This window comes from Muscardinus avellanarius (genome assembly GCF_963383645.1).
Source record: "Muscardinus avellanarius genome assembly, chromosome: 11".
Classification (NCBI taxonomy): domain Eukaryota; kingdom Metazoa; phylum Chordata; class Mammalia; order Rodentia; family Gliridae; genus Muscardinus; species Muscardinus avellanarius.
The window spans coordinates 10,999,611-11,021,889 of record NC_137797.1 but is presented as its reverse complement, the minus strand read 5'-3'; the positions used below and the strand labels follow the sequence as shown (position 1 = coordinate 11,021,889).

At 46.9% G+C, this 22,279-nt stretch overlaps 1 protein-coding gene across 3 annotated transcripts in view; it reads left to right on the top strand.

Moving 5' to 3' along the window:
* Positions 1-360: 360 nt before the first annotated feature.
* Positions 361-22,279, top strand: part of EIF3L (eukaryotic translation initiation factor 3 subunit L) — a gene marked incomplete at both ends in the record, with an annotated part of 29,072 nt that continues 7,153 nt past the window's right edge. The window contains 10 exons of one of the 3 annotated variants that reach the window (XM_080705771.1): positions 361-393; positions 1,036-1,084; positions 6,062-6,272; positions 10,323-10,402; positions 11,617-11,678; positions 13,454-13,523; positions 13,726-13,799; positions 17,791-17,962; positions 20,531-20,685; positions 21,937-22,107. In XM_080705771.1, the coding sequence (XP_080561897.1) occupies positions 361-393; positions 1,036-1,084; positions 6,062-6,272; positions 10,323-10,402; positions 11,617-11,678; positions 13,454-13,523; positions 13,726-13,799; positions 17,791-17,962; positions 20,531-20,685; positions 21,937-22,107 (1,077 nt within the window). Of the gene's footprint in view, positions 394-1,035; positions 1,085-6,061; positions 6,273-10,322; positions 10,403-11,616; positions 11,679-13,453; positions 13,524-13,725; positions 13,800-17,790; positions 17,963-20,530; positions 20,686-21,936; positions 22,108-22,279 lie in introns of those variants that run through there. The other 2 variants (XM_080705772.1, XM_080705773.1) reach the window with 2 other exon arrangements.

Genomic DNA, 22,279 nt, shown 5'->3' with positions numbered 1-22,279 from the left:
TTTAGAGTGATTTTCTCTGAAAAGTCTCTTTTTTGTGTATGGGGCTGGAGATTGAACCCAGGGACATTCCACCTCTGAGCTCCACCCCTAGCCCTGTTTTTTTTTTTTTTTTTTCCAAACAGGGTCTCGCTAGGTTGCTGAGGCTGTCCTAGAACCTTCGATCCTCCTGTCTCAGCCTCCCAGGACTAGGATTACTGGGCCACGCCACCACGCCCGGAAAGCGTAAAATGATTGGCAGCCTCCATCCTTCCGGGTGGGCTTCCGGTTTCCCGGCAGGCCTCGCGGGGCGCACTTCCGGTCGGGCCGGCGGCGCGGACGCTCCTTCCGCTCTGTCCCGCGGTGCTCGCGAGCGCTGTGGCCATGTCCTATCCGGCTGACGACTACGAGTCCGAGGTAACGTGGACGCGAGCGCGCGGTGGGGCGCGGGGCCGGCCGGCGGGTCGGGCAGCTCGGGCCGCGCGGCCCCGGACCGCGCTCTGCCCGCTCGGTTCGCGGGTTGGGCCTTCTGCCTCCTTTCCCGGGGCCGGGACGGAGGTGGGTAAGCAGTAGGCTGCAGCGTGTCTCACGAGCTCTCGGTCCGGGCAGCGTCTGGCCTAAACTCCCGTAGACGCTTGGGCTCTGCGCTACCATTTTGAACCTTAATGTATCTTTTTTTTTTTTTTTTGAGGGTCTGGGGATGGAACCCAGGGGCATTTGACCTCCGAGCTACACCCCCTGCCCAATTTTTTATTCTTTATTTTGAAACAGGGTCTCAATGAGTTGCAGAGGGTCTCACTAAGTAGCTGAGGCCGTCCGCGAACCGCGATCCTCCGGTCTCAGCCTCCCAAATGCTGGGATTACAAGCCTGCGCCGCCACGTAATCTATCTTCAGTCTGTTTATTCTCTCATTCTCGCAATCGCGGGATCCCCCGGCGGTGTGGACTTTATCATTTCGTACCTGCCTTTGTGCCCTTAGCCCTCTGCTCGGCACGGGGGCTCTGGGACGAACATTGTGAGTCCGCAGTTGTAACAGTTCTTACGTCTCTTTTCTTCTAGGCTGCTTATGATCCCTATGCTTACCCCGGGGACTATGATATGCACACAGGTAAGCCCACCAGTCTGTCTGGCTAGCTCAGTTCTTAAAGGGATCGGTCACTTTTTGGAATGTTTTGGGACCAGTATTGATAGTCACCTATTTAAAACTGTTGCATTTTCCTTCTGCTCTTTTTTTGTGGTGCTGGGAATTGAGTCGAGGAGCATTCTACCCCCGAGTTACACCTCCAGCCCTATTTTAATTTTATTTTGAAACAGGGTCCCTCTAGGTTGATGAAAGTATCACTGCTTGCTGAGGCTGCCCTCAAACTTTCAACCCTCCTCTTTCAGCCTCCCAAATACTGGGATTACAGGTGTGCATCACCGCACCCTGCTCTTAAAGCTGTTTCTTTATGGTCCTGGTTTGGAGTCACTCATTAGCTCCCTGGAGGAGGGTTTGTGTCTATCCAAATAAACCAGGCCTTTTTTGTGGTTCACGTTCCCGGTCTCTAAAGAGGATTGCTAGGCGTGATGGTGCTTGCCTGTAATCTCAGTACTTGGGAGCCTGAGATAGGAATACAGGTTGGAGGCCAATCTCTGCAGTTTATTAAGACCTTGTTTCAAAATATAAAAATTATTTGCTGAAGCTGGGCATGGCAGCACATGCTTGTAATCCCAGTACTTGGGAGGCTGAGACAAGAGAATTGCAGGTTTATGGCCAGCCTCAGCTACTTAGTCACTTGGCAAACTTAGTGAGACCCTGTTTCCAAATAAAATAAAAAAATGGGTCTGGGAGTATAGCCCGGAGGTAGAAAGCCCCTGGGTTCCACCCCCAGTACCAAAAAAAAAAAAAATTTAATTAAGCCAGGCCTGGTGGCGCACGCTTGTAATCCCAGCATTTGGGAGGCTGAGACCTGGAGGATCACGGTTCGCGGACAGCCTCAGCTACTTAGTGAGGCCCTCTGCAACTCAGTAAGACCCGGTTTCAAAATAAAGAATAAAAATAGGGCAGGGGGTGTAGCTTGGAGGTCAAATGCCCCTGGGTTCCATCCCCAGACCCGCAAAAATGTTTTTTTTTTTTAATTAAAATAAAAAGGCAAATATAAAATAAAAGGCTGCATCATCTCACCATCAGCATGGTGCAGCAGAGGAAAAAAAAAAGGTGTATATTTATTTTTTGTGTGGGTCTGGAGATGGAACACAGGGGCATTCGACCTCCGAGCTACACCCCTTGCCCTATTTTGTATTCTTTATTTTGAAACTGGTCTCATTGAGTTGCAGAGGGCCTCACTAAGTAGCTGAGGCTGTCCGTGAACCGCGATCCTCTAGCCTCAGCCTCCCAAATGCTGGGATTACAAGCGTGCGCCACCACGCCCGGCTAGATTTATGAAGGATGAGTCCCAAAGCATTTTACTCAGTGGAAGAAGCCAGAATTCTTCCCCTTCCCTATTCTCTTCTTTCCGTTTTATTTTTTACCTTTTTTATGGCACTGGGGATGGAACCTAGGGTCATTCTACCTCCAAACTATATCCCTTGCCCTGTTTTTTTTTCTTCTTTATTTTGAAACAAGGTCTCACTGAGTTGCAAAGGATCTTACTAAGTAGCTGAGGCTGGCTGTGAGCAGCTATCCTCCTGTCTCAGCCTCCCCAATGCTAGGATTACAAGTGTGCACCACCACGCCCAGCTTTTATTCTTTATTTTTGAAACAGGGTGGCACTGAGTTGCAAAGGGCCTCACTAAGTAGCTGAGGCTGGCCGTAAACTCAAATACTTCTATCTCGGCCTCCCAAATGCTGGGATTACAAGCATGCATCACCACACCCCTGGCTGCAGCAATTTAGTAAGGCCATCTATAACTTAATGAGATCCTGTTCCCAAATAAAAGAATAAAATAGGTTTGGGGTATAGCTCAGAGGTAGAATGCCTCTGGGTTCATCCCTAGTACCATCCCTTCCCCACAAAAAAACCTTTAAAGGTCTAGGGATATAACTCAGGCAAAATGCCTCTGGGTTTAATTCTCAGTACCCCCCCCCCCAAAAGAAGATGATGATGGGTAGTTGACCTGGCTGTGGTTTCCTTGTTTGTTTATTTTGTAGAACCGGGGGGTTGAACCCAGGGTCTTTTTTTTTTTTTTTTTTTTTTTTTTTTTGGTGAGTCTGGGGATGGAACCAGGGACGTTTGACCTCTGAGCTACACCCTCTGCCTTATTTTTTATTTTTTATTTGGAAGCAGGGGCTCACTAAGTACCTGAGGCTGTCTGCGAACCGCGATCCTCCGCTTCTCCGGCCTCAGCCTCCCAAACACTGGGATACCAACCTGTGCCACTACGCCTGGTTCCAGGGTCTCTTGCATGCTAAGCAAGTACTCTGCCACTGAGCCACATTCCCAGCTCTCTTTGTTTAAAATGTTAGCTGAAGAAGAAACTTTTCTTGAGTTTTATTTGTTTGGGTCGTGGGGATTGAACCTAGGCCTCCCGTCAGCTAAGCATCCACTCTACTGCTGACCTATACTCCCAGCCCTAAAGAAGAAAAAAAAATTTTTTTCCGGGTCGGGGGATGGAACCCAGGGGATGGACCTCCGAGCTACACCCCCTGACCTTTTTTTTTTTTTTTTTTTTTTGGTGGTACTGGGGGTGGAACCCAGAGGCTTTCTGCTTCCGGGCTATACTCCCAGACCCATTTTATATTTTTTTATTTGGAAACAGGGTCTCACTCAGTTGCTGAGAGCCTCACTAAGTAGCTGAGGCTGGCTGCGAACCTGCGTGATCCTCCTGTCTCAGCCTCCCAAGCGTGGGGATTACAAGCGTGCACCACCATGCCCGGCTCCCTGACCTATTTTTTATTCTTTATTTTGAAACCGGGTCTCGAGTTGCAGAGGGCCTCACTAAGTAGCTGAGGCTGTCTGCAACCATGATCCTCCAGTCTCAGCCTCCCAAATGCTGGGATTACAAGCGTGCACTACCACATCGAGCTTAAGAAGAAACATTTTTTAAAAGTTCTTTTTTGGGCCGGGCGTGGTGGTGCACGCTTGTAATCCCAGCATTTGGGAGGCGGAGACAGGAGTATCACACAGGTTTGAAGCCAGCCGGGCTGGCTTAAGACCTTGTTTCCAAATAAAAATATAAAAATAGGTCTGGGAGTGTGGCCTGGAGGTAGAAGGGCTTCCAGGAACCCAGTACCACCAAAAAAAAAAAAAAAAAAAAAAAAACTTTTTTGGTACTGGGGATTTGAACCTGGGAGCATTCTAATTCCACACTATACTCCAGGCCTTTATTGATTGATTGATTGATTGATTGGTGGCACTCGGGATGGAACCCAGGGTCATTCTACCTCTGAGCAATTCCCTCAGCCCTATTTTTTTTTCTTTCTTTCTTTCTTTCTTTCTTTCTTTCTTTCTTTCTTTCTTTATTTATTTATTTTTTTGGTGGTACTGGGGTTCCTGGAAGCCCTTCTACCTCTGGGCTACACTCCCAGACCTATTTTTACATTTTTATTTGGAAACAGGGTCTCCTAAGCCAGCGTGCGTGGCTGGCTTCGAACCTGCGCGATCCTCCTGTCTCAGCCTCCCAAGAGCAGGGATTACAAGCGTGCGCCACCACGCCCGGCTTTTTTTCTTTATTTTTGAAACAGGGTATCACTGAGTTGCAAAGGGCCCCACTAAGTAGTAGTTGAGGCTATCTGCAGACCCTGATCCTTCCTGTCTCAGCCTCCTAAATCCTGCACAAGTATGTGACACCACCCAGCCCTTTTTAAATTTTGAAACAGAGTCTCAAGAAGTGGCTAAGGGTATTGAACCTGTGATCCTCTTTTCTCAGCCTTTCAAATATTGAGATTACAGGTGTAATCCATACCCAGTTAGAAAATGTATGTGATTCAAACTAAGCCCAAATGCAATCTCTGGGAGAGGTTTTGAAGTTTCCTGAAATGTTACAGTGACTTGGCTTAATTTAGGAAGTGTCAAGCTTTGTTCCAGGTACTTTATGTATTATATAAAGAATGCATATTAATATTGTCTTTGGGGACAGTACTCGAGATTGAACTCAGTCATTCTACCTCTGATTACACCCCCAGCCTTTTTTTTTTTAACGCTTTGTTTTGAAACAGGGTCTTGCTAGGTTGCTGAGAGTCTTGCTATATATCTGAGGCTGTCCTCAAACGTAGGATTATCCTGTCTCAGCCTCCAAAGAATAAAAAGGTGCTACTATAAGCCGGGCGTGGTGGCGCACGCTTGTAATCCCCACGCTTGGGAGGCTGAGACAGGAGGATCGTGCAGGTTCGAAGCCAGCCTCATCTACTTAGTGAGGCTCTCAGCAATTTACTGAGACCCTGTTTCAAAAATAAAAATATAAAATAGGGCTGGGAGTATAGCCTGGAGGTAGAAAGCCTCTGGGTTCCACCCCCAGTACCACAAAAAAAAAAAAAAGAAAGGTGCTACTGTGCCCAACTAATGTTATCTTCTAAAGATGACAAAACTGCAGAGAAGTTTAGTAACTTGCTACAAGACATTCTGTTAGCAAGTGGCAGTTATCTATTCAAAAAACGTTGAGTAACTGGGCTTGGTGGCATATGCCTGTGATCCCTGTTTCTGGGAGGTTGAGACAGGAGGCCACCCTCAGCAACCTAGCAAGGCCCTGAGCAACTTAGATCCTATTCAAAATTAAAAAACTAAGGGTGGGGGTGTAGTTTGAAAGAAGACCTATTAGATCAGCGAGTGTAAACTGACCTCCAGTCGTGTTTCCTAGTGATTGAACCCTGGGCTCAATCCCCAGCACCAGAATTAAGTAATTAACTAACTAACTAAAAGGGCTGGACATAGAGCTCAGCAGTAGAGAACCCCTGTGTTTAATCCCAGTAATGCCTAAAAAGAAGGAAGAAAAGAAGTAGCCTTTAGGTAATGGTAATGGAAGTGAATTGGGGAAGTCTCTGTCTCTGAGGACTCACAGGAGAATCCCAGTGTTTATAGACTTGGCTTGTGGGGTAGTTTTGTTCTTGGGTTCCGTCCTAGGCTGGGTTTGAGAGCAGACGGTAAAGATCATTGTGTCCAATTTCTAGGGGACCCGAAGCAGGACCTTGCGTACGAGCGTCAGTACGAGCAGCAGACCTACCAGGTGGTCCCTGAGGTGATCAGGAGCTTCATCCAGTATTTCCACAAGACCGTCTCCGACCTGATCGACCAGAAGGTGTATGAGCTTCAAGCCAGTCGCGTCTCCAGTGACGTCATTGACCAGAAGGTGTATGAGATCCAGGACATCTACGAGAACAGGTGCGTGCCCCTGGCCCAGGCGAGCTCCTGGGTGGGACTGGCCTGGCGATGCCGCCCAGTAACGGGTTATATGGAGTTGCTTTTCAATAAAGAAGGCTCAGCGGGTGTTTGTGATTCCCTGTGGCTAGAGACATGTTTTTTAGTTGGGAAATTTCTCCTCAGAAACTTGCACAAGGCATAAAATAACAAACATCACTATTAATAGTTAAAACGACAGCATGAGTTTGGACCAAGCAGTGTTCAGAGTACTTTTCTTCTCTCTACTAATTTACCCTTCACAGTGACCCCGTGAGCTAGCGCTATGGGCTTCATCATTTTACAATTTAGGAAATGGCACGGAAATAGTTAAGTGGATGTGCCGAGCTTTTGTTGGGTACCAGAGTCTACTGTCTAGACTGTGCCGCGCCTCCTCTCAACACATACCAGGACGGTTCAAGTTCTGAAGTGCTTCTGAGGGGCTGTCCCAATAAAATGGGCCCTAGAGACAGGTCATTCAGGGATGGGAAGTCCAGAAAGACTCCACCAAGGAAGCAGAAGCCCTGGAAGGATGGGGAGGGCGCAGAGAGCCAGGGCCTTTAGATCAGCGAGCGTGAACTAGCATCAGTTGTTCCTAGTCTTCAGGTTTTCCTGGTTAGAAGTCTGTAGACTAGCTCTGTTCCATACGAATAAGTCGTCTTAGTTTTGTCAACAGCTACCTTTTGTGTGTGTGTATTGGGGGATTCTAGGAATTGAACCCAAGGATATTCCAGCTCTGAGTTATATCCTCATTCTCCTCCAACTCGTGTGTGTGTGTGTGTGTGTGTGTGTGTGTGTGTATTAAACAACTCGGGCATTCTACCTCCAAGCTATATCCATGACCTTTTTTTTTTTTCTTTTGTGGTACTGGGGATGGAACCCAGGGGCATTCTACCTCTGAGGTACACCACCACCCCTATATTTTATTCTTTATTTTGAAACAGGGTCTCACTGAGTTGCAGAGGGCCTCATTAAGGAACTGAGGCTGGCCATGAACCCGGATCCTCCTGTCTTAGCCTCCCAAATGCTGGGATTACAAGCACGCGCCACCATGTCTGGCTACCCCCCTCCCTTTTTTTATTTAACAATTTTTGCTCTGAATATCCTTATGGATTTTTAGGATTTTTTTTTTTTTTTTTTTTTTTTGGTGGTACTGGGGATGGAACCCAGGGGTTTTTACCTCCGGGCTACACTCCCAGACTTATTTTATATCTTATTTGAAAACAGGGTCTTTTAAGCCAGCCTCAGCTGGCTTTGAACCTGCGCGATCCTTCTATCTCAGCCTTCCCTCCCAAGCAAGGGGATTACAAGCGTGCACCACCACACCCGGAAAATTTATTTTAATATACTTTTATTAGTTCCAATGTAATTGTACATCATAGTGATACAGACATGTACCCCCTCTGGCCCACTTTATTATTATTATTATTATTATTATTATTTTCTTTTGGTGTTATCTCTGAGCTACACCTCCAGTCCTATTTAAATTTTTTTTGGGGGGGCAGTACTGGGTACTGGGGGTGGTACCCAGGGGCATTCTACCTTTGAGTTACACCCCCAGCCCTATTTTTTAGTCCTTTTTATGTTTGAAACAGGGACTCACTGAGTTGTGAAGGGTCTCTCTAAGTAGTAACAGGCTTCCCGCAAACCGTGATCCTCCAGTCTCTGCCTCTAGAAAACTGGGATTACAAGCATGCACCACCACCCCCAGCCTTTTTTGTTTTTCCTTGTACTGGAGATTAAATTCAGTAACATTTTATCTCTGAGCTATACCCCCAGCCCTGTTTTTGTGGTATTGGGGATGGAAACCAGGGGCATTCTACCTCTGAGCTATATTGCCAGCCGTATTTTTTTAGTCTTTTGTTTTATTTTTTTTGAAACAGCGACTCACTGAGTTGCAAAGTGTTTCGCTAAGTAGCTGAGGTTGTCAGGGAACTGCCTCCCAAATGCTGGGATTGCAAGCATGAGCCACCACGCCCAGCTCTTGTTTTTTTTATTTGGACGGTACTGGGGATGGAATCCAGGAGGATTCTACCTCCGAGCTACACCCCAGCCCCAGCCCTGTTTTTTATTCTTTCTTTTCTTTTCTTTCTTTCTTTCTTTCTTTCTTTCTTTCACTTTCTTTCGGGTCTGGGGATGGAACCCAGGGGCATTCGACCTCCAAGCCACACACACACCCCGCCCTATTTTTTATTTTTTTATTTTTTATTTTTTTGCTGGTACTGGGGTTTCTGGAAACCCTTCTACCTCCGGGCTACACTCCCAGACCTATTTTATATATATATATATATTTTTTTTTTTTTTGGTGGTACTGGGGTTCCTGGAAGCCCTTCTACCTCCGGGCTACGCTCCCAGACCTATTTTATATTTTTGAAACAGGGTCTCTTATGCCAGCGCGGCTGGCTTCGAACCTGCGCGATCCTCCTGTCTCCGCCTCCCAAGCGCGGGGATTACAAGCGCGTGCCACCACGCCCGGCTTATTCTTTATTTTTAAACCAGCTCTCACTAAGTTGCAGAGAACTTCACTAAGTAGCTGAGGCTTTCCTGGAACCAAACCGGGATCCTACAGTCTCAGACTCCCAAATGCTGGGATTATAAGCTTGTGCACCACCATGCCCAGCTATATTCTTTATTTTGAAACAGTATCTCACTGAGTTGCAAAGAGCCTCACTAAGTATTAGCTGAGGCTGTCTGAGAACCATGATTCCCCTGTCTCAGCCTCCTAAATGCTGGGATTATAAGTGTATGCCACCACGCCTGGCTTTCTAGCCTTAATTTGTTTTTTTGTAATTTTATTTATTTATTTATTTATTTTTGGTGGTACTGGGGTTCTTGGAAGCCCTTCTACCTCCGGGCTGCACTCCCAGACCTATTTTATACTTTTTTTTTTTTTGAAACAGGGTCTCTTAAGCCAGCATGATCCTCCTGTCTCTGCCTCCCACGCGCAGGGATTACAAGCCTGCGACACCACGCCCAGCTAGCCTTAATTTTAACTCTTTTCTTTTGAAACAGGCTTTCACTAAGTTGCAAAAGGCCTCATTAAGTAGCTGAGGCTGGCTACAAACCTGTGGTCCTCCTGTCTCAGCTTCCCAAGTACTGGGATTACAAGTGTGCGCCACCATGCCTGGCTTATTCTTTATTTTGAAGCAGGGTCTCACTAAGTTGTAAAGGGCCTCACTAAGTAGCTGCAGCTGGCTGTGAACCTGCGATCCTCGTGTCTCAGCCTCCAAGTGCTGGATTACAGGTGTGCACCACCACGCCTGGCTCACTAATGGATGTAAAAGGGGTATTGTATATACTGTACAGGTTGAATTCTCTTGACCACAATAAAACCAGAAGTGTTTACAGTTTCAGATTTTGTGAAATATGCATGTAGACAGTAATTTGGGGCATGGCAGCCAAGTCTAGACGTGACGTTTATGTCTCATGTACAACCTGAAGATAGAGTCACACACTTCTAGTGCACTTTGTTTTGGGTTCCTTCTCACTCCCTCCCTTCTCTTATGGGCGGGGTGGGGGTTGGACTAGCGCCTCTCACATGCTCAGTGTGCTCGACCACTGAGCTATGCTCCCGTTCCTGTGCTGTAACCCAGCCTCTGTCTGGTGTGGGATTCTCCACTGTGCTCAGAAGATTTCTGATTTTGGAGCATTTTGATTTTCCAGATAGGAACCCTCACGCTGTAATATGAAACATCTGAAAGGCAGCGTTGGGTTGAGGAGACTCGTAGACTTGGAGGTGTTTCTCTGGGTCTGGGTTCCCACCCGTAAGATAAGAAAATTGGAGCTAGGCGTGGTGGTGTACGCTTGTAACCCTAGGACTTGGGAGGCTGGGATAGGAGGATCGCAGGTTCCAGGCCAGTGTCAGCAAGCAGTGAGACTCATCAAGCTAGTGAGGGCCTGTTTTATAATAAAATAAAAATTAAAAATAGGGCTGGAGGTATACCTCAGAGGTAGCATGCCCCTGGGCTCAATCCCTAGTACCACACCCACACAAACCTGAGAATTGGCTCTAGAACGTTTCTTCTTGATTTTCAGCTGGACCAAGCTGACTGAGAGATTCTTCAAGAATACACCTTGGCCTGAGGCTGAAGCTATCGCGCCACAGGTTGGCAATGGTAGGTGGGAGTCGCTGTGTCCCGGTGCTGAATGGTGTGCTGTCCGTGATTATTGGACAGAAGGCTCGGGAGGGTTTGTGCCTGTTTTGCTCATTATTTTGTTTTCTCGGAGCTTGGTACGCAGTGAGTGGTTAGCAAAATGGTTTGTCGGATGTAAGCTTTTGTGTGTGTATGTTTGGTCCTGGGGATTGGACCCAGGTGCATTCTACCTCCACACTATAGTCCAACCCTTTTTGTTTGGAAACTGGGTCTTGTAGGTTGCTGACAGTCTAGGCTGTCCTTGATCTGTAGTCCTCCTGTCTCAGCCTCCCAAGGACTGGCGTTACAGGTGTTCACCACCGCGCCTAGCTTTGCATTTTGTACTTTTTATAGTATTATTTTACCTTCTGTGGGACTATTACTGTTCATTTCCTGGTTTATTTAAGCATCTGGGGATAGCAGAAGTCTTAACTAGTAAAGGGAAAGAAAGATATTGGGTCTGAAAAGGTGAAGTTGACAGCAGAATTAGAAGTGAAGTTTTTAGCCGGGCGTGGTGGCGCATGCTTGTAATCCCAGCATTTGGGAGGCTGAGACTGGAGGATTGCGGTTCGCAGACAGCCTCAGCTACTTAGTGAGGCCCTCTGCAACACAGTGAGACCCAGTTTCAAAATAAAGAATAAAAAAAGTAGATCAGGGTGTATAGCTCAGAGATTGAATGCTCCTGGGTTCCATCCCCAAACCCGCCAAAAAAAAAAAAAAAAAAAAAAAAAAAGTAGTGAATTTTCCTCGTTGCTCACATTCTTAGGGCATAAGACCTTTTTTTTTTTTTTTTTTTTTTTTTTTGGTGGTACTGAGGTTCCTGGAAACCCTTCTACCTCTGGACTACACTCCAAGACCTATTTTTATACTTTTTAAATTTGGAAACGGGGTCTCTTAAGCCATCATGGCTGGCTTCAAACCTGCGCGATCCTCCTGTCTCTGCCTCCCAAGCGCGGGGATTACAAGCATGCGCCACCACGCCCGGCAGGGCATAAGACTACTCTGTGCTGCTGGGGATCAGTCCCGGGGCCTTGTACACGCTAGGCAAGAGCTCTCCAGTGAGCGGAGTGCTCAACTTCAGGAAAAGTTCAATGTTCTTTAGTCTCGTGAATCACCTTTATTCTTCTGGCTAAACTGCCAAGAAGTCCCCTGGTATTTTAAGGATTACTGAAGCCCCCTTCTGCCTTTTCTTTCAGATGCCGTATTCTTGATTCTGTACAAAGAATTATACTATAGACATATATACGCCAAAGTCAGTGTGAGTATTTTATTTAACTGTGCCATTTTCATCCCTAGAACACAGTCACTAGTACATATTCTGTATTCAAGAGTGGTGGCCATGTTTTGAGCTTTCTTTGAAGAAGTGGTGAAGGAAATGATTTAACCCAGAAAGCTGGACATCTGCCCCAGACAGACCAACACCATGTGGCCGATCTGTCCTTGGTTATTTCTTCTCCTCCATAGTTCTCTCTGACAGGTGCCTCCGTCTGCCTCTCCTTCTCCCTTCAGCGTGTTGCAGCTCAGCCTCCTTCCCTCCCAAGTACATACAGCAGGCTCACTGTGCAGGCCCAGAGCTAGCTCAGCATAGATCCAGTGCCTCTGATCCTTAGTGCTTGCAGGTTGGGGACAGAAGTGCAGAGGTTACTTGTTCTAGACTTAGAGTAAGCAGCAGGGCTTGTGCCTCTGCAGTGTTCTACACCATGCCAAGCTCTGGACACTTGCCGAACTTTGGTTTTTCCCCAAGTCCCTCCCCTCCCCCCCAGTACTGGGTATGGAACTTGTGGCATTCTCCCTCCCAGCTCTGAGCCTCTTAACTCAGTGCACAGTGGCCTGCACAGGTCTTTCCACTGAAGTCTAGACTTGAGTGTCCAGCGAGTGCTCAGCGTCTCCATTTGGCTCTCAGATAGTCATCTCAAGCTTGATACTCCCAAAACTGAACTCTTATTTTCTCTTTAAACCCATTACTTCCAAATTCATCTCAGTAAATGGACCACCATTTTCCCAGTTAATCAGATTTAAAACATTTGCCGTATGCAGGGCGCGGTGGCGCACACTTGTAATCCCAGCCTTTGGGAGGCTGAGACAGGAAGATTGTAGTTCTCGGACGGGCTCAGCTACGTAGTGAGGCCCTTTGCAACTTAGTGAGACCCTGTTTCAAAATAAAGAATAAAAAATAGGCCTGGGGGTATAGCTCGGAGGTAGAATGGCTGTGGGTTCCATCCCTAGACCTAATAAAAAGAAAAAAGGAAACGTTGGCAGTGTCCTCGCCACTTCTCTGACTTGACATCAAGCCTGCGGCACATGCTGCTCAGCTGAATTCAGTGCTCTCAAAACCAGCTCCTCTCTGCTCCCGTGCTGCTCTGACTCAACTCCTTATCCATCCTGAGCTACTGCAGCAACGCTGCCTCTCTTGCTCATGTTTTAGCATAGTAACCAGCACGAGCCTTATCAGGTCACTCCATTGTTGTCTATTGTAGCTCAGTACAATACATTTTCTTGACCTTCAAACATGATTTTATTTTGGGGAGGGGGAGAATGTTTTTCCCAAAACACTGTCCTCTGTTTCACCAGATCTGTATGCCTGATTTTTTTTTTCCTTCTTCTTTTTTTTTTTTTTTTTTTTTTTTTTGGTGGAACTAGAGGTGGAACTCAGAGAGAGGCTTTTATTATTTGTTATTTTCTTGCAGGTCTGGGGATGGAATCCAGGGGCATTCGACCTCCGAGCTACAGCCCCTGCCCTATTTTTTATTCTTTATTTTGAAACCGGGTCTCACTGTGTTGCAGAGGGCCTCACTAAGTAGCTGAGGCCGTCCGCGAACCCTGATCCTCCGGTCTCAGCCTCTCAAATGCTAGGATTACAAGCGTGTGCCACCACGCCTGGCTCAGACCTATTTTATATTTTATTTGCAAACAGGGTCTCACTAAGTTGCCGAGAGCCTCACTAAGTAGCTGAGGCTGGCTTTGAATCTGTAGTAGACCCTGGGTAAAACACATTTGAATATATGTGTTCTGATATCTTTTGTCTCTTTACAGGGGGGACCCTCTTTAGAGCAGAGATTTGAATCCTATTACAACTACTGCAATCTCTTCAACTACATTCTCAGTAAGCTGATATTTGGCCAAAGGGTGAAGTTCTGATGAGGGTCTCTGACTCTAGCTCTTTAGTAAGATATTAATGTACAGGTGGGAACAGGGGAGGTTTTGAGAGTTATATTCATTTGAAGAGAAAAATTACAAAGAGCATTGTGCAGTCCTAATGTGCAGTGTATATTGCCTTGACTCTGACTGTTCTGTGATCTTTGCAGATGCTGATGGCCCTGCTCCCCTTGAACTACCCAACCAGTGGCTCTGGGACATCATCGACGAGTTCATCTACCAGGTATCTATCTGTCAGCCTTAGCCTTCATTTGAAATAACTTGCTCAAGCACGGAATAACTGTGACCATTGTGTTATTTAAAATATGGACAGGAGACTGGGCACGGGGGCACACACTTGTAATGCCAGCAGTTGGGAGGCTGATACAGGGGGATCGCGGGTTTTTGGCGAGCCTCAGCAACTTGTGAGGCCCTGTGCAACTTTTAGTGAGACCCTGTTTCAAAATAATAAAAATAGGGCTGGGGGTAAGCTGGGTGTGGTGGCACACACTTATAATCCCAGTACTTGGGAGACTGAGACAGGAGGATCACAGGTTTGTGGCCCGCCTCAGCTAATTAGTAAAGTCCTCTGCAACTTAGTGAGACCCTATTTCAAAATAAAGAGTTAAAAATAGGGCTGGGGAGCCAAGCGTAGTGTTCCACGCTTGTAATCCGGCTTTCAGAAAGCTGAGATAGGAGGATCGCGGTTTGCTGACAGCCTCAACTACTTAGTGTTACCCTTTGCAACTCAGTGAGACCCTATTTCAAAATAAGGAATACAAAATAGGACTGGGGTTGTGCCTCAGAGGTAGAATGCCCTGGGGTTCCATCCCCGGTACTGCAAAAACAAACAGAACCAAAACAGGGCTGGGGGTGTAGCTTGCGGATCGAATGCCCCTGGGTTCAGTCTCCGGTAACACACACACACACACACACACACACACACACACACACACACACACACACCACGAAATAACAAAATAGGGCTGGGGTGTATCTTGGCGGTAGAATGCCCCTGGATTCAATCCTCAGTACTGCCAAAAAAAAAAAAAAAAGAAAAGAAAGAAAGAAAAGAAAAGATGCAGCGGAGGCTGTGAGCATAGGGGTGCACACTTGTAGTGCTGACACTTCGGAGGCTGAGACAAGAGGATCACAGGTTCTCAGCCAGCCTCACTACCTTAGTGAGCCCTCTCCAACTTAGCAAGACCCTGTTTCCAAATAAATAAAATCAGCTTGGGGGTATAACTTGGAGGCAGTATGCCTCTAAGTTCAATCCCCAGTAATAAATAAATAAATAAGCAAGCAAGCAACGCACAAGCTGTGTACTGGTGCGTAGGACTGATCTTAGTGCTTGGAGGAGGGTGAGATAGGAAGATTTCAGGTTTGAGGCCAGCAACCCTGTTTCAAAATCAAAAGCAGTATAGTTCAGTATGGCATAGAGGTAGAACTCTCCTGATTTCAATCACTAGTGCCATAAAAATAAACAAAAGCAGCCGTTGTGGCTGAGGCAGAAAGATTGCAGGTTTAGTACTAGCATCAGCAGCTTTGTGAGGCCACGAGCAACTTAGCAAAACACTGTTTCCAAATAAGTAAAATAGGGCTGAGAGTATTGCTCAGAAGTAGAACATCCCAGGGCTTAATTTCAGGTACTACAAAACAAACAAATAAATAAAAGATGCAAGATGCAAAAATATCCCCATGATAATGTAAAGTACCCCATGGCCGTGGTCTCTTGTGTCAAATGCTTTTCTGCAGGAAGCCAAGTGCTTCAGATCCGAACTTGGAAGTCAGGAGAATTGCGCTCCTGCCTTTCACCAGGGTCTTACTGACCTCGAGGGGTGGACCGAGAGGCAGCCAAGCCTCGGGTTCTGCTGGAGGTGCTGCTGGAGGCTCCACCTGCTGTCTCTGCAGCAGCGACATGGGTCTTACTTCCTTGCTTGCCTATAAAACAGCACTGTCTGTACCTTGATTGTGGTGGTGTTTCATTGGGTATGTGCTGGGTAAAGTGCAGCAGCACGTTTTATAAAACAGGAAGCAGCCCCTCCTAATGTGGTGTTGTCTGGGTTCCTCTAAGAACCTGCCAGGTGTAAAGCATAGTAGCCGAGTAGCTTGGACGTATAAGTAAGCTCCTTTATGGGCCCTGGATGTTGAGTGTGTTCATTTACCACACTGCATTGGTTTCCTATTTCACAGATTGTTGAGAAGATACCTGGGACACGGGACACTACATATAACGTGCTAAGTCGTAAATAGTCAATGTTGCCTATTAGGGTAGTGGTCAATTATTCTCTTCTACCTTATTTATTTATTTATTTATTTATTTTGGTGGTACTGGGGTGGAACCCAGAGGCTTTCTACCTCCAGGCTACACTCCCAGACCTATTTTATACTTTATTTGGAAACAGGGTCTCACTAAGTTGCTGAGAGCCTCACTAAGTAGCTGAGGCTGGCTTTGAACCTGTGCGATCCTCCTGTCTCAACCTCCCAAGCGCAGGGATTACAAGCGTGCGCCACCACGCCTAGCTCTTCTACCTTATATTTACTCTTAAAAACAATATAGAGAATTTGGCAAAACCAAATTCTTTCCCCGTGTGTTTTATGGAGGCTGTATACCTCCCTCGTGAGGGTAAATTTGTATCTTAATAAAGATGGATTTTTTTATTTTTTTATTTTTTTGGTGCTGGGGATTGATCCCAGGGGGCATTCTACCTCTGAGCTACACCAAAGTCTGATTTTTTATTCTTTATTTTGAAACAGGGTCTCACTAAATTGTGGAGGGTCTCACTAAGCTGAGGTGGCTATGAACCTGAACCCTCCCGTCCCAGCCTCCCAAGTACTGGGATTACAAACGTAATGTGCGCGACCGCACCCAGCTCTTGTGAGTGTAAAGTGCTAACTTGCGGTTGGTGAGCTAAGAAGACCTTCATAGGGCTTTCTGAGAAAGCGGCTTCTGTGCTTTCTACAGTGAGCGCCAAAATTGCCCTGGCTGTATATGGCTTCTCTGGCTCCCCCCCCCACCCCACCCCCAGTACTGGGGATGGAACCCAGGGGCATTTTTCTGGCTTTTTACCTGTGTCAGCCTCTTACTTGGCATCCTGTAGGTGGTTGGCAGTCTGGCTCATAGCAAGTGAAAGCTGATCCCTGTGCTGAGGCTCTTATCTCCAGCTCAGTACAATTCCTCGGGCTTAGCTGGTGCTCTCAGTAAGGGGCTTACGGGGCTTTCTAGTTCTGCAGAGACTGTCTAGGGGTCAGAGGGCACCTCCGGGACTCCTTCCCCTGGCCACGGAGATGCCCTGTGGAGTGAGCTGCTCTTCCTCACATGCTCTGATTTATTCTTACTGATCCAAGTACTAGTTTGGTGGTTTTGTTTGTTTTTTTATAGCACTGAGTATTAAAACCAGGGCTGTTCTACTTCTTTTTTATTTGTTTGTTTTGGTGGTGGTAATGGGGATGGAACCCAGCAGCATTCTGCCTCTGAGCTATGCCCCCAGCCCTATTTATTTATTTATTTATTTATTTATTTATTTATTTGTTTATTGTGGGTCTGGGGATGGAACTCAGGGGCATTCGACCTCCGACTACACCCCTTTCCCAATTTTTTATTCTTTATTTTAAAACCGGGGCTTCACTGAGTTGCAGAGGGCCTCACTAAGTAGCTGAGGCTGTCCGCGAACCGCAATTCTCTGGTCTCAGCCTCCCGAATGCTGGGATTACAAGTGTGCGCCACCACGCCTGGCTTATTTTTTTATTCTTTATTTTGAAACAGAGTCTCACTGAGTTGCAAATGGCCTCACTAAGTAGCTGAGTTTGTTCACGAATTGCGATCCTCCCGTCTCAGTCTCCCAAATGCTGGAATCACAAGCATGCACCATCACACTCGGTTCGGGCTTTTCTACTTCTGAGCTGTACCCCAGCTGTATTATATTTTTAATTTAGAAACAAGGTCTTAAACTGCAGATAAGTAATCCACAAACTTCACGGCATAACATGTAGCCACACAGTAGGCTCTGTGTTGGCTTGTGCTTGTGGTCTTCTTGAGAGGCTAAGGCAGGAGGATCACTTGAGCCCTGGCGCTCGAGACTCCATCTGAAAAAACAAAACAAAAAAAAACTGCACTGCGACGCCGTGTCTAGACTGAGACGGTGTCCTGCCTTCACCTTCGCCAGTGCGGAGGCCGCGCGGGACCTTGACTCAGAGTGGTGCCCCCAGCTTACCTTTCCCTTCTTTCCCAACAGTTCCAGTCGTTCAGTCAGTACCGCTGCAAGACTGCCAAGAAGTCCGAGGAGGAGATTGACTTCCTTCGTTCCAATCCCAAAATCTGGAACGTCCACAGTGTCCTCAACGTGCTTCACTCCCTGGTAGACAAATCCAACATCAACCGGCAGCTGGAGGTGTACACGAGTGGAGGTGGGTGCGGGAGCCGCGGCCCTGACCCGCAGCGTGCCAGCTGCGGACTCTGCGCAGGCGCAGCTGCTGTCAGGCAGGGGCCTGCACGTGAACAGGAGCTCCATGCTGGCGTGGCTGTCATAAGCTGACAGTTCAAACTGGCCAGCTTTTCCGTTTCCTGTGTGTGTGTGTGTGTGTGTGTGTGTGTGTGTGTGTGTGTGTGTGTGTGTGGGGTCCTGGGGATTGAACCCAGGGCATTCTACCTCTGAGCTACATCTCCAGCCCTATTTTTCATTCTTTATTTTGAAACAGGGTCTCACTAAGTTGTGGAAGGCCTCACTAAGTAGCTGAGGCTGTCCACGAACTGCAATCCTCCTGTCTCAGCCTCCCAAATGCTGGGATTACAAGTATGTGCCGCCATGCCTGGCTTTCTTTTTTTTTTTTTTTTTTTTTTTTTTTCTTCTTCGTGTGTGTTTCTGGGGATTACAAAAACCTAAGGTTTCACACATACTTAGGAAGCCTTCTATCACTGAACTCACTGAGTTACATCCTTAGTTCTTTTTTTTTTTTTTTTTTTTTTTTTTTTAATGGTACCAAGGGTTGAACCCAGGGATGGTCTGACTCTGAGTTGCATTCCCAGCCCTTTTTATATTTTGTTTTGAAACGGTATCTGTAGGTTACTGGCAACCTCCCAAATACTGAGATTACAGGCATATGCTACTATGCCCAGCCCCAACTCTGCATTCGACCTCCAAGCTACACCCCCTGTTTTTTATTCTTTATTTTGAAATAGGGTCTCACTAAGTTACAAAGGGTTTCACTAAGTAGCAGATGCTGTCCTTGAACTATGACCCTCCTGTCTCAGCCTCCCAAATACTGGGATTACAAGCGTGCACCACCACACCTGGCTTTTTTTTTTTTTTTTTTTTTTTTTTTAGTACTGGGGATGGAACCCTGGGGCATTCTTCTTCTGAGCTACATCCCCAGCCCTATTTTCTATTCTTTATTTTGAAACAGGGTCTTACTGGGTTGTGGAGGGCCTCACTAAGTGCCTGAGGCTGTCCAAGAACTGTGATTCTCCTGTCTCAGCCTCCCAAGCATGGTGGCATATACCTGTAATCCTACTACTTGGAAGGCTGAGACAGAAGGATTGTAGATTCGAGGCCAGGCTCAGCAGCTTTTTGAGGCCCTCAGCAACTTAGACCCTGTTTTGAAATAAGGGCTTAAAAGGCCTTATTTCAGGTGTGTCCCGGGGGCAGGAGGAGGGAAAACTGCCACCCTCCAAGCAACACTATTGGTATATTTAAGATTAGTGTACAGCTGGGCGTGGTGGCGCATGCTTGTAATCCCAGTACTTGGGAGGCTGAGACAGGAGGATTGTGCAGGTTCAAAGCCAGCCTCAGCTACTTAGGCTCTCAGCAACTTAGTGAGACCCTGTTTCCAAATAAAATATAAAAATGGGTCTGGGAGTATCGTCCGGAGGTAGAAAGCCTCTGGGTTCTACCCCCAGTACCAATAAATAAATAAATAAATACGTAAACAAATACATAAATAAATAGTGAAAGGCTGGGCGTGGGGGCTCATGCTTGTAATCCCAGTACTTGGGAGGGAGGCTGAGACAGGATAGTATAGGTTCGAAGCCAGTCTCAGCTACTTAGTGAGGCCTTCTGTAACTTAGTGAGACCCTGTTTCAAAATAAAAATACAAAATAGGGCAGGGATGTAGCTTGGAAGTCGAATGCCCCTGGGTTCCATCCCCAGACCCACCCCCTAAAAAACAATTAGCATAAAGCCAGGCTGCTCCTTGGTGTTTCTTCAAACTACACTTAGTGCTGTAAATTAAATTAAGTTTTAGCCGGGCGTGGTGGTACATGCTTATATTCCCAGTACTTGGGAGGCTGAGACAGGAGGAACACAGACTAGAGGACAGCCTCAGCAAGTTGTGAGGCTCTCATCAACCTAGTGAGACCCTATTTCAGTCTCTAGTACCATAAGAAAGGGGGAAGTTAAATGCCGGCAGCAGTTTAGAAGTTTCCTTAGTGGATTTATTTTGTTGTACTGGAGATTGAATCCAGGGCATCTGTCTCTGAGTTATGCCCCCAGCCTGTGTGTGTGTGTGTGTGTGTGTGTGTGTGTGTGTGTGTGTGTGTGTGTGTGAGAGAGAGAGAGAGAGAGAGAGAGAGAGAGAGAGAGAGAGAGAGAGAGATAGATAGATAGATATAGAGAGATTGGAGGTGGGACCCAGGGACTTTTCTTTTCTACCACCGGGCAATACTCCCAGACTTATTTTATACTTTATTTGGAAACAGGGTCTCACTAAGTAGCTGAGGCTGGCTTCAAACCCATACTATCCTCCTGTCTCAGCCTCCAAGTGCTGGGATTACAAGCGTGCGCCCCAGCCTTCTTTTATTTTTGTTTGGAACAGGGTCTCACGAGGTTAACGAGAGGCTCATTGTTTGCTGAGTCCTCCTGTCCGTCTTCCAAGTACTGGGAGGACAAGTGTGTGCCCGGTGGCGGCCCTGAGCGACGTTTTCACTCAGTCTTGTGTCTCTTTCCCCCTGCGTAATCGTTCACGGTGTCTGTCCCTCAGGTGACCCCGAAAGCGTGGCTGGGGAGTACGGGCGGCACTCTCTCTACAAGATGCTGGGCTACTTCAGCCTGGTGGGGCTCCTGCGCCTGCACTCGCTGTTGGGAGACTACTACCAGGCCATCAAAGTGCTGGAGAACATCGAGCTGAACAAGAAGGTGACGGCTTCTGCCTCCGCATCTCCCCGGGCCAGAATGTGTGTCTGTTCTTGTTTGTTTTTTCCGCCTTCATCCTAGGATTGAACCCAGGGGTGTTCTAGCTTCGAGCCACATGTCTAGCCCTTTTTGTTTTTTATTTATTAATTAGTACTGGGGCTTGAACCCAAGGGTCCTCTGAGCTACACTAGCCCTTTTTATTTTTTGTTTTGAACAGGGTCTCACATAGTTGATGAGGCTGCCCTCAAACCAGAGATTCTGGCGTAGCCTCCCAAGCACTGGAATCATAGAAGTGCACCACCACACACGGCTTTATTTTTTATTTTGAATTTTTTTCCAGCTAGGCATGATGGCACACACTTATAATCTCAGTACTTGGGAGGCTGAGACAGGAGGATTGAAGGTTTGCAGAAAGCCTCAGCTACTTAGCGAGGCTCTTGCAACTTAGTGAGATCCTGTTTCCAAAATAAAGAATAAAAAATAGGGTTGGCGTTATAGCTCGGAGGTAGAATGCCCCTGGGTTCAATCCCCAGTACCACAATAAATCAATCAATCCAGCCAGTCAGTCTAGGGGTATAGACAGAATACCCCTGGGTTTAATCCCCAGAACCAAAAACAAAATAAAACTTTAAAAACCCAAGGGCCAGCCTTAGCAACTTATTAGCTTCTATAGTCCGTGTACTTGGGAAACTGAGACAGGAGTATCGCAGGTTCAAGTGAAGCCCTCGGCAACTTAGGAAAACCCTATGTCAAAAGAGAAAGAAACAGGGCCAGGGGTAGCTTGGGGTAACAGTCCCCTGGGTTCCACCCCAGCCGCTAACACAGGCAAGACTGAGGGTCTGGCTTAGTCGTTAGTAGCCTTGAGTTCAGTACCAGTTTGGGTGGGGGGTTTAGTTTTGAAATAGTGGATCTGTTGATACATGCTAGGCTGTGGTGTTTTTCCTGGCCTTGGAGAGAGGTGTTTTTTGTTTTTCTGACATTTGGTTTTGTGTACAAGTTTTTATCCTATCCATTTCTCTATCGGGCTTATTTGAAAAAAGCAAGGAAACATATCAAACTGCAGTATAGTTTTCAAACCCTACCTGTTCCCGTTCTTTTGTGTTACAGCCACAGAAATGGAGTCTGATGTATACCACCTAGTCAGTGGCCCCTTACGGTAGAGGGCTCCTCACCCTCTGAGATGTCTGGGCCTGGTGAGAGGGCCACGTCAGCCCCACGAGCCTTGGGGCCTCACGAGTCTCTCCCCTTCTGCAGAGCATGTATTCCCGTGTGCCAGAGTGCCAGGTCACCACATACTACTACGTTGGTTTTGCATATTTGATGATGCGTCGCTACCAGGATGCCATCAGGGTCTTTGCCAACATCCTCCTCTATATCCAGAGGACCAAGAGCATGTTCCAGAGGACCACATACAAGTATGAGATGGTAAGGAGCCTCCGCGCAGCCCGTGGTCTTTCATAGCTGGCCCGTGGCACCTCCGCCAGCAGCCTTTGGTAAATAACCATCCAGAAGTTTGCTACTTTCTTTTTTTTTTTTTTTTTTTTTTTTTTTGGTGGTACTGGGGTTCCGGGCTACACTCCCAGACCTATATTTGGAA